At 43.9% G+C, this 10,922-nt stretch overlaps 1 protein-coding gene across 1 annotated transcript in view; it reads right to left on the bottom strand.

Moving 5' to 3' along the window:
* Window positions 1-365: 365 nt before the first annotated feature.
* lactb (lactamase, beta) overlaps window positions 366-10,922 on the bottom strand; it is a 64,953-nt gene continuing 54,396 nt past the window's right edge. The window contains exon 8 of the mRNA XM_060853948.1: window positions 366-2,681. Coding sequence (XP_060709931.1) covers window positions 2,671-2,681 — 11 coding nt within the window. The 3' untranslated portion in view covers window positions 366-2,670. The remainder of the gene's footprint in view (window positions 2,682-10,922) is intronic.

Below are 10,922 nucleotides of genomic sequence, written 5' to 3'. Positions count from 1 at the left end.
CCACAGCCAAGGGTGCATCATTTCTTTAACTACTGAAAGGTTTAATTTGAGTGATGATTTTTCTTTTTTCCCTATTCATTCTAGGGACATTGACAGCACTGGTAAAACTGGTATTTACTGCCCATCCTTTTGTCGCTGTTTAAGAGTCATGGCACTCAGTCACATTGGCATTAAAGGGTCCACGTATCAGTGAACCCATTTTGTTTTGGACCAGGCCAGACCCCCTCAAAACATTTCAGGAAAGTAGCCCGGATCCTAACCTTGCTAGTTGTCTTAAGCAGGTGTAAAGTGGATATTCCAGGAGGGATGCAGCTGGTCAAACCACTTTGTTTCAAACAAAACAATTTATTTACATGATCACCAAGTGAAGCACAAACAAAAGAGAACAGAATATAGAATAACGTGTATATCCGAAAACCCAACAGATCATCCCAACTTAATGATGCTGTTCCAAATACTTGTAGCAATCCACATGAGCGCCCCTTGGCACCAAAGGTAAAATCAAACATAGGGTCTTACAGGAGAGATGTCAGAGAGAGGGAGGGTCAGCATGGAGCTGCTTCTTTGGGTCCAGTAGCTTTAAAACTGACTGACTGTGTTCATGAACAGCCAAACCAAACCAGAGAGAAGCTGAGCTGGGAGAACTGGCCACTCCCCTTTCATTGTACGAGTGCTTTTTTTTAAACTTGAAAGCCTTTTCTCTGAGTCAGTATCTGTTAGCTATAAACAAACTGTCCCGAAAACCCATCCAAGTCCAGACTTTTCAAACCTGTGTTTTTATGACCTCCTGAAAAAAAAATCTAAGGACAATATAATCTTGTTAAAGCAGCAGCTTTGTCACAAATTAGATTTCCACAGCACACCGAAAACTCCCCGAGTACAATCTTTAGCTGCAGTCATATTTTCAAAGGGGATTTGAGCCTTCTGGATTATTTATGATATACTATTTGGCTACTTTCAACAAGATCTCCAGTAGAGTACTTTTCAGGTTACATTGGGATAAAGCCTGTGTTTACAAGAGATGATGAAAAATGTGACCTCGTCACAGAGTCATACAACACGGAAACAGACCCTTTCGGTCCAACCAGTCCATGCCAAACATAATCCCAAACTAAACTAGTCCCACCTGCCTGCTCCTGGCCCATTTCTCTCCAAATGTTTCTCGTTCATAAACATATCTAAATGTCTTTTAAATGTTATAACTGTACCCGCATCCATCACTTCCTCCAGCCTTTCTAAAGCATTTGTTTAAGTGGGAAATAAACTACCTGGGCACACGAATAGATCGGAGGGACACAGCTGACTAAATTCACAGGAGTGAGCAAGCAGAATGGCTCAGTGGTTAGCACTGCTGCCTCACAGCGCCAGGGACCCGGGTTCAATTCCCGCCTCAGGCAACTGACTGTGTGGAGTTTGCACATCCTCCCCGTGTCTGCGTGGGTTTCCTCCCACAGTCCAAAGACGTGCAGGCTAGGGTGAATTGGCCATGCTAAATTGCCCCATAGTTTTCAGGGATGTGCAGGTTAGGTGTATGAGTCAGGTGTAAACGTAAAGCAATAGGGTAGGGGTGGGTGGGTTACTTTTCAGACAGTCGGTGTGGATCTTTTGTGCAGAAGGGCCTCATTCTACACTGTAGGGTATTCTATGATTCAGTAGATTAAAAGGCTGAATTGTCTCCCTCTGTGTTGTAATGATTTAAAAACAAGTCTTTGATGGAATGTGGGTGTTGCTATCTAAGTCAACATTTATTGCTCATCCCTAATTGTCCTTATGGTGGTGGTGAGCTGCCTTCTTGAACCACTGTAGTCCATGTCATAGAGTCATACAGAATGGAAAGCGATCCTTCGGTCCAACCAGTCCATGCTGAGCATAATCCTAAATCAACTAGTCCCACCCTCCTGCTGCTGGGCCATATCCCTCCAAAACTTTACTATTCATTCACTTATCCAAATATCTTTAAACATTGTAACTGTACCCGCATCCACAAGGGTAAGAAATCAATGATTTCAAAAGGGAGTTGGAGGACAATAGGAACAGGCCTGATTGATTGTTCCACAGAGAGCTGTCATGTCTTCAATGGGCCAAATAGCCTTGTTCTATGATGTAATTCACTCTGTGACAAGCAACGATTCCGATATATGAGAGACTCTCTCTCTCCCCTCAAGAATGTGTCATGTTTTTAGGAAGGGAGTTCCAGGGCTCTGGCCCAGTGGTAGTGAAGGAACAGTGATAACATTTCCAAGTCAGGATGTTGTATGCCTAGGAAGGGAACCTGCAGGTGGTGGTATTCCCACATATCTGCTGTACTCGGAGGTGCTGAAGTTTGTGTGTTTAGAAGGTGCCATCAAATGTGAGACACTCCAGTGTGTCTTGTAGATGGGACACAATGTGGATGGACTCTGCTCACACTGGGATTCAATCAGTAACTCTCTGAGGCTCTTCTTTAAAATATATTGTAATCTGTCATGTGTAAGAGATACAATTGGACTTTGGGTTCTAGAGAGACCTTGGAAGTGCTTCATTAGGCCTTTTCTGAGGACAGTCAATCCCAAAGCTATGGCTGTGACATCACCAATAGGCCAGACCAAGTAAGGTGACCCATTTCAGAGCAAGTCACTGCAGGTGCTGGAATCTGTACTGAAAACGACAAATGCTAGAGGTCACAGCAGGTCAGGCAGCATCTGTGGAGAGAAAACAACCAATGTTTCGAGTTTAGATGACACCTCATCAGACGTGACCAATTTCCTTCCCTAAAGGATATGAGTTAGCCAGATGAGATTTTACTATAAAATTCTTGGTCTTTTTGTGCGAGTTAGAATATTTAGATTAAAAATAAGAAACATGGATGCTGGAAATTTGGAACAAAAACAAAACTTGCTCGAGAAACCGAGCAGGTCCGGCAGTATCTGTCAAGTGAAAGCTTTCTTCAGAATGTTTTAATATTTACAGTCTGCTGAGGTAAAGAAAACACTGACTTTATTGAGAAACTCTGGCTTCATCTTGTAGGAAAAATGCAGTTTCATGTGATATCCTGTCACTTCCTATCTATCACACAGTAAGACATTACCCTTTATGTATATTTTTTTCCGCGAGACACAGTGAAAGGCAACAGGTCTACAAATTTTTATTCCGTTTCCACCACCAGGAAGATAGGAAACACCCAAGTGGCCAGTGACAAGCAGAGCCCTTCACATCAAAGGGCAATGCTGTGTGATCAAACAGTGAAGGGCAGGGCAGGGATTAAATCAAAATAGAGTTGGAGGGGGAAATGATGCACTCCACTCCCTGCGGTGCCCACCTTTCCCTGAAAATACCTTTATATTTGCCTTTACAGCAGTTAATGGTAGTTAATGTGATCACCGTTTAAAATTTATTAAATGCATTTAAATTCAACTGGTGTCATTTGAATCCAGATCCTCAGAGCATTGGCATGGACCTGTACTCCAGACCCATGGATATCACATTATCAGATCATTAGTCGTTAGAATGAAGTTTTGCCCATTCTTGAAACATTATGTTGACTTTCAAACTATTGAAGTCAGTGTTTTTTGTGTAATGCCCAGGTCATGGACAGAGTCATCGAGATGTACGGCATGGAAACAGACCCTTTGGTCCAACTCAACAACGCCAACCAGATACCCTCAATTAATCTCGTCCCATTTGTCAGCAGTTGGCCCATATCTCTCCAAACCCTTCCTATTCATATCCCCATCCAGATGCCTTTTAAATGTTGAAATTGTATCAGCCTCCACCACTTCCTCTGGCAGCTCATTCCATACGTGCACCACCCTCTGTGTGAAAATGTTGCTCCTTATGTCCCTTTTAAATCTTTTCCCCCTCACCCTAAACTAGACTTGGACTCCCCCACCTGAGGGAAAAGGCTTTGTCTATTTACCCTGTCCATATCTATCATGATTTTATAAACTTCTATCAAGTCACTCCTCAGTCTCCCACGCTCCAGGAAAACAGCCCCAGCCTGAACAGCCCCTCCCTACAGCTCAAACCCTTCAACCCTGTCAACATCATTGTAAATCTTCTCTGAACCCTTTCAAGTTTCACAACATCCTTCCTATAGAAAGGAAACCAGAACTGAATGCAGTATTCCAAAAGTGGCCTAACCAATGTCCTGTACAGCTGCAACATGACCTCTCAACTCCTATAATCAGTGCCCTGACCAATAAAGGCCGGTGTACCAAACATCTTCTTCACTACCTTGTTTACTTGAAACTCAACTTGCAAGGAACTATGAACCTGCATTCCAAGGTCTCTTTGTTCAGCAACACTCCCCGGGACCTTACCATTAAGTATATAGGTCCTGCCCTGATTTGCCTACCAAAATATAGCACCTCACATTTATCTAAATTAAGTCCTACTCAAAAGGAAGGCAGTGCACAGTGTCTCTCCCTCCCACTATTTATAATTCTGATCATTAGAATTGGTCTGAACTCTGGCTCATAACCATCTTTATTCTGAATAGCTTTGTGCTTTAAAACTGATACATGATGCCATCTGTTGGTATCGTTATGGATCAGACCAGACCTCCTCAAAATATATCAGGAAGGTAGCCTAGACCCTAACTCTATCTTATTTCAAGGGTAAAAGTCAGGTGTTGTGTTCCAGATGCAATTTGATCTGTCAATCAACTTAACATTAAACAATTTATTCAAACACAATCGTTAAAATACAACAAAAAATGAACTTGGAATAATGTAACTCTATTGGAAAACTTAACAAAATAATAGATACTGTAACTATTACTAACTAATTGTTCCAATATGGTAACATCCCATAAACAGACCGGTGGCAAAAAGGCAAAGTCAGATCATCTCACATGTAGTCGTCCAATCCAGGAAGAAAAAAAGCATTAAAAGACCATTCTGAGAGAGAGAGAGAGAGAGAAAGAGACTGTAGCATCCAGGAGCGATTCCTTCCAATCCTGCTAGGACCCCAGCAACAGCTGCTGAAAAGTAAACCTAAACTCCTGGTCCATGAGCACTTGAGCACACCCATTCAGGATGCATCTATTGTTCCAGCTTTTAAAAAATTGCAAGGCTCCATAAGTTCTTCTCATTGAGTGCTGAGCACCTGCCACTAATCTCTCTCCGAAAGAAGCCAGGACAAAACACACCTTTTAAAGCTACAGTATCATCATAGCACCAAAGACTTGCAGTGGCAGCACTTGGGCAAGCAGATGCTACTGGTTTCAAATGGAAGATTATGGTTCAATCCCATTGTCAAGACTTGCATATCTCTATTCAGTGCACACTCCAGGCTGATGCTTCAGGTCAGTGCGAAGGGAACACAACACTGTCGATGAAACGTGAAGACCTGTCTGCGCTCTCAGGTAAAACACTTCTTTGAAGAAGAGTAGGGCTCAATGGTGACATCATTGAATCATAGAACACGGAGACAGGCCCTTTGGCCCAAACTGGTCCATACTGACCGAAGTGTCCATCTGCACTAACCCCATTTCCCTGCACCTGGCCCTTATCCTTCGAATCTTTTCCTATCCATGTATTTGTCCAAATGCCTTTTAAATGTCGTTAATGTACCCTCCTCAACCACTTCTGTCAGTAGCTCATTCCATGTGCATACCACTCTCTGGGTAAAAGATTTGCCCCTCAGGTTCCCTTTTATTCTTTCCCTCTTACTTTAAACTGATGCCCTCTAGACTGAGTGCATTCACCCTGTCCATGCCTCTCATGATCTTATACACCTCTACAATATCCCCCCTCAGTCTCCTACACTTTAAAGAAAAAAGTCCTAGTTTGTCCAACCTCTCCCTATAACTCAGACCCTTGAGTCCTGGCAACATCCTTGTAAATTTGTTCTACCCTCTTTCCAGTTTAATAAAATCCAATACTCCAAGTGAAATCTCACCAATGTCCTATACAACTGCAACATAACTTCCCAACTTCTCTCCTCAATGCCCTGACTGACGAAGGTCAGTGTGTCAAAAGCCTTCTTCACTGCCCTGTCTACCTGGGACTCTACTTTTTGCAGCTTATTGACCTGGGTCAATAACTGTCCCTCAATCAGTGGCACTAGGTTGTCTTGGTCACGATCACATTGGTGTTTGTGGGAGCATGGTGCACACAAATTGGTAGCTGCGTTTCCTACATTGCAATGATTACACTTCTAAAGCACTTCATTAGCTCTAAAGCCCTTTAGGTCATGCCGCGGTTCCGCGAGAGGTGCTGTAGAGGTGCAAACCTTTCACCATCGAGTACCTCGGCTCTGCTGGAACCCTCGAGGTCAGGCTGTGTAACAGATATGGGCCGTCACTGGACTGTTTCCTGGAGGGAAGTTGAATTGAATAGCAATCCCATAACCTCTACCACCAGGAACGACAAAGGCAGCAGATACAGGGAAACACTGTTGCTGCTAAAGTCCCTTGGCCTGGCGTGGAGCCAATCAGTGCTCCCTCACTATCACTGGGTCAAATTCCTGGAACTCGCTCCAGGATAACATTGTGGGGTTAGGTGCAATACTTGGACCACAGTGGTTCAGAAAGGTGGCTCACCATCAAGGGTAATGAGGGATGGACAGTACATGTTGCTCTGTACCAGTAATGCCTACTTCCCATGAATGAATAAAAAATATCACTTGAGGACAGAAGGAAGCAATCTGGTCCTTCAGGCTTCAGCTAGTTCACTCTAGAGCCGAAATCAAATATTTATAATTAGTTCACTTTCCTTATCATTTTTAATCTTATATCTTTACTATTTACAGCTTTATCTTAAGATACCCTCCTTATCCCTTTGGGGCGAGTGCCTGGTGTGTATCTATGCTATCTCCTTGGAAGGCCTCCCATCACTCACTTGCCATTTTCCCTGCCAAACATTGATTCCAGTCAATTTGGATCAGATCTCCATTCTACTCAGTGATGTTTGCCTTTTCTTTTCAGTTGGGAACTTTCATATTTGATTGGTTCTTGTCATTTTCCATAACTACACGAAACGGGCGACATGATGGCTCAGTGGTGAGCACTGCTGCCTCACAGCGCCAGGGATCCAGGTTCGATTCCAGCCTCGGGCGACTGTCTGTGTGGAGTTTGCACATTCTCCTTGTGTCTGCGTGGGTTTCCTCCCACAGTCCAAAGATGTGCAACTCAGGTGAATTGGCCACGTTAAACTGCTCATAGTCTTAGGTGCATTAGTCAGAGGGAAATGGGTCTGGGTGGGTTACTCTTTAGAGGATTGGTTGGGCTGAAGGGCCTGTTTCCATACTGTAGGGAATCAAAAACATAATGTCCAAAAACAGAGTGCTGGGGAAACTCAGCAGGTCTGGCAGCAGCTGTTGAGAGAGAAACAGAGTTAATGCTTCAAGCCTGGTGTCTAAAAGTTAACGTTCTAAATTGGAGGAAGGCTAATTTTGATGGTATTAGGCAAGAACTTTCAAAAGCTAATTGGGGGCAGATGTTTGCAGGTAAAGGATCAGCTGAAAATGGGAAGCCTTCAGAAATGAGATAACAAGAGTTCAGAGACAGTATATTCCTGTTAGGGTGAAAGGAAAGTCTGGTAGGTATAGGGAATGCTGGATGACTAAAGAAATTAAAGTTTTCTTTGCAGGACTTATATACTTAATGGTAAGGTCTCAGGGAGTGTTGCTGAACAAAGAGACCTTGGAGTGCAGACTCATTGCTCCTTGAAAGTAGAGTCACAGGTAGATAAGATAGTGAAGAAGGCATTTGGTATACTGTCCTTTATTGCTTAGGATTTGGAGACACCGGTGTTGGACTGGGGTGGACAAAATTAAAACTCACACAACACCAGGTTATTGTCCAACAGGTTTATTTGGAAGCACTAACTTTCCACAATCACCTGATGAAGAAGCAGCGCTCCGAAAGCTAGTGCTTCCAAATAAACCTGTTGGACTATAACCTGGTGTTGTGTGATTTTTAATTTTATTGGTAAGAGTATTGAGTACAGGAGTTGGGAGGTCATGTTGCGGCTGAACAGGACATAGGTTAGGCCGCTTTTGGAATATTGTGTGAAATTCTGGTCTTCCTATCGGAACTTGAAAGGGTTCAGAAAAGATTTACAAGGATGTTGCCAGGGTTGGAGGATTTGAACTATAGGGAGAGGTTGAATAGTCTGGGGCTGTTTTCCTTGGAGCATTGGAGTCTGAGGGGTGACATTATAGAGGATTATAAAATCATGGGGGACATGGATAGGGTAAATAGACATGATCTTTTCCATAGGGTGGGAAAGTCCAGAACTAGAGGACATAGGTTTAGGGTGAGAGGGCAAAGATATAAAAGGGACCTAAGGGACAACTTTTTCTCACAGAGGGTGGTGTATGTATGGAATGAGCTGCCAGAGGAAGTGGTGGAGGCTGGTACAATTACAGCATTTAAAAGGCATCTGGATGGGTAAATGAATAGGAAGGGTTTGGAGGAATATAGGCCAAGGGCTGGCAAAAGTGACTAGATTAGGTTAGGATTTCATTGTCGGCATGGATGAGTTGGACAGAAGGGTCTGTTTCTGTGCTGTATATCTCTATGACTCTATGACTCTATGACCCTGACTGAATGATATGATCACTGTTTCCTACATGCTCCCTTACTAAAACATGTTTCTCTTGACCCACTTTGTCTTGGATTCCAATGCAGCACTCTCTTCCCTTCAATAGATGTGGAGCTAGAAAAGCACAGCAGGTCAGACAGCATACGAGGAACAGGGAAGTCAGTATTATGGCCCAATGCTGTCTGACCTGCTATGCTTTTCCAGCTTCACATCAATTGACTCTGACCTCCAACATCTGCAGTCCTGTCTCCAAGTCACTGTATTCCCTTCATTTGACTGGAACTATATTGAGCAAAAAAAAGCTCTTTTGGACGCATTTGTGGAATCCCTGTCCTTCTGCTATTTTGTACCGTGACTAACCCAGCCCATGTCAGGATAATTGAAGCTTCTATTAAGACAGCAACTCTTGTATCTTTCGGCAATTCTCCTGCAAATGTATTCCTTTATCCCCTTCCCATTCCTTCACAGCTTACAGCATGGGTTCAGAAGCTTAACAACATCCTTGGAGGTTCATAGGCAGAATTGACAGAAACCGTATGGAACAGTAAATTCCTTTCCAGTCCTGTCGGACTTTGAACAATGCTGCCTCTCTGCCTTCTGCAGCCCTTTCTTTCCTGAATAAATTATGCCCAGGAATATTTAGTGCCCCTCCCCCCTCCTTTTGTTTTGAGTTAATCTCTGTTGCTCCCCCCTGCATCAATTCCATGTGGTAACTTGTGCCTGCAGCTCACGAACCTGATTCACTGCGCTGTCAAAAAGTGCGGTGCTGGAAAAGCACAACAGGTCAGGCAGCATCTGAGAAGCAGGAGAGTCGACGGCACATTCCTGATGAAGAGCTTAAGCTCGGAATGTCGATTCTCCTGTCCCGCGGATGCTGTGCTGTGCTTTTCCAGCATCACACTTTTGACTCTGATCTCCAGCATCTGCGGTCCTCACCTTCTCCTAATTCACTATGCTTTCAATCCACCTTCTATTTCTCAACTATCACTCCAACCTCTGAACAACTCTTTATTTTAACGTTGTTTCCTTCTGACAGTTCTCTGATGTATCCTCGCTAATACCTCCTTCCTTACCACCTGCCAAATTCATTCAAACACTCCCTCATGAGTTATGCTCCAAGTGCAGACATTGTTCATGTCATTAGGCGAAAGTGAGGACTGCAAGGTGCTTTCCTGGTGAAGGGCTTTTGCCCGAGACGTTGATTTTCCTGCTCCTCGGATGCTGCCTGACCTGCTGTGCTTTTTCAGCACCACTCTAATCTTGACATTGTTCATATTATTGTTGAAGCAACTCACCCATAGTGGTTCAATGGTTAGCACTGCTGCCTCATTGTGCTAAAGATGTGCAGGTTAGATGGATTGGCCATGCTAATTTGTCCCATTGCATCCAGGAATGTGCAGGCAAGGTGGTTTAGCCATGGAACTGCCGGATTATGGGGTGGGATCCCTTCAGAGGGTCAGTGTGGAATGGCCTGCTCCCACACTGCAGGGATTCTTAGTGTTTCCTGCACTCGAACTGGCTCCAATAGTGCAGGAATCTGAAGCAACCCTTTCTCAGGCGTTTCTGCAGCCTCAGATGAACTGTTGAATGTATCAGCTGCTACCCATGCAAGCGAGTGGCATTGGGATGAATCCAGAGATTAGTATCTCTGTGATCCTGGTTCCGAAAGCCCTGATTGTAGGACCATAAACTCTTCTCATTCTTCATCACAGACCATGACTTCCCCTGCACGTTATTCCTGCCCTTAACATGTTGTTTAATCCAGGGGAGGCAACACTCCCCCATTATGAACATATCGTCAACTCGCCTCAGAAGTGATTCATTTTGGAAGGTCGAATTTGAATGCGGAATTTAGGGTTAAAGGAAGGATTTTTGGCAGGATAGAGGAACGTGAGGTCCACATCCACAGGTTCCTCAAAGTTGCCATATGTATGTATGTTAATTCACAGGATGAGGGTGTCACTGGCTAGGCCTGCATTTATTGCCCATCCCTAATTGCCCAGATGGCAGTTAAGAGTCAACCACATTGCTGTGGGTCTGGAGTCACATGTCAGCCAGACCAGATAAGGACGGCAATTTCCTTCTCTAAAGGACATTAGATAGGGTTGTTAAGAAGGCGTATTTTGTGTTGGCTTTCATTAGCAGAGGTATTGAGTTTAAGAGCCACGAAGTTATGCTGCAGCTCTATAGAGCCCTGGTTAGACCACACTTGGAATATTGTGTGCAGTTCTGGTTGCCTCATTATAGGAAGGATGTGGAAGCTTCAGAGAGGGTGCATTGGGAGATTTACCACGAAGCTGCCTGGATTGGAGGGCGTGTCTTATGAAGAAAGGTTGAGGGAGCTAGAGCTTTTCTCATTGGAGTGAAGAAGGATGAGAGGTGACTAGATAGAGG

This window comes from Hemiscyllium ocellatum, chromosome 42 (genome assembly GCF_020745735.1).
Source record: "Hemiscyllium ocellatum isolate sHemOce1 chromosome 42, sHemOce1.pat.X.cur, whole genome shotgun sequence".
Taxonomy (NCBI): domain Eukaryota; kingdom Metazoa; phylum Chordata; class Chondrichthyes; order Orectolobiformes; family Hemiscylliidae; genus Hemiscyllium; species Hemiscyllium ocellatum.
Note: the sequence above shows the minus strand (reverse complement) of the source record. Positions and strands in the feature narration are given on the sequence as shown.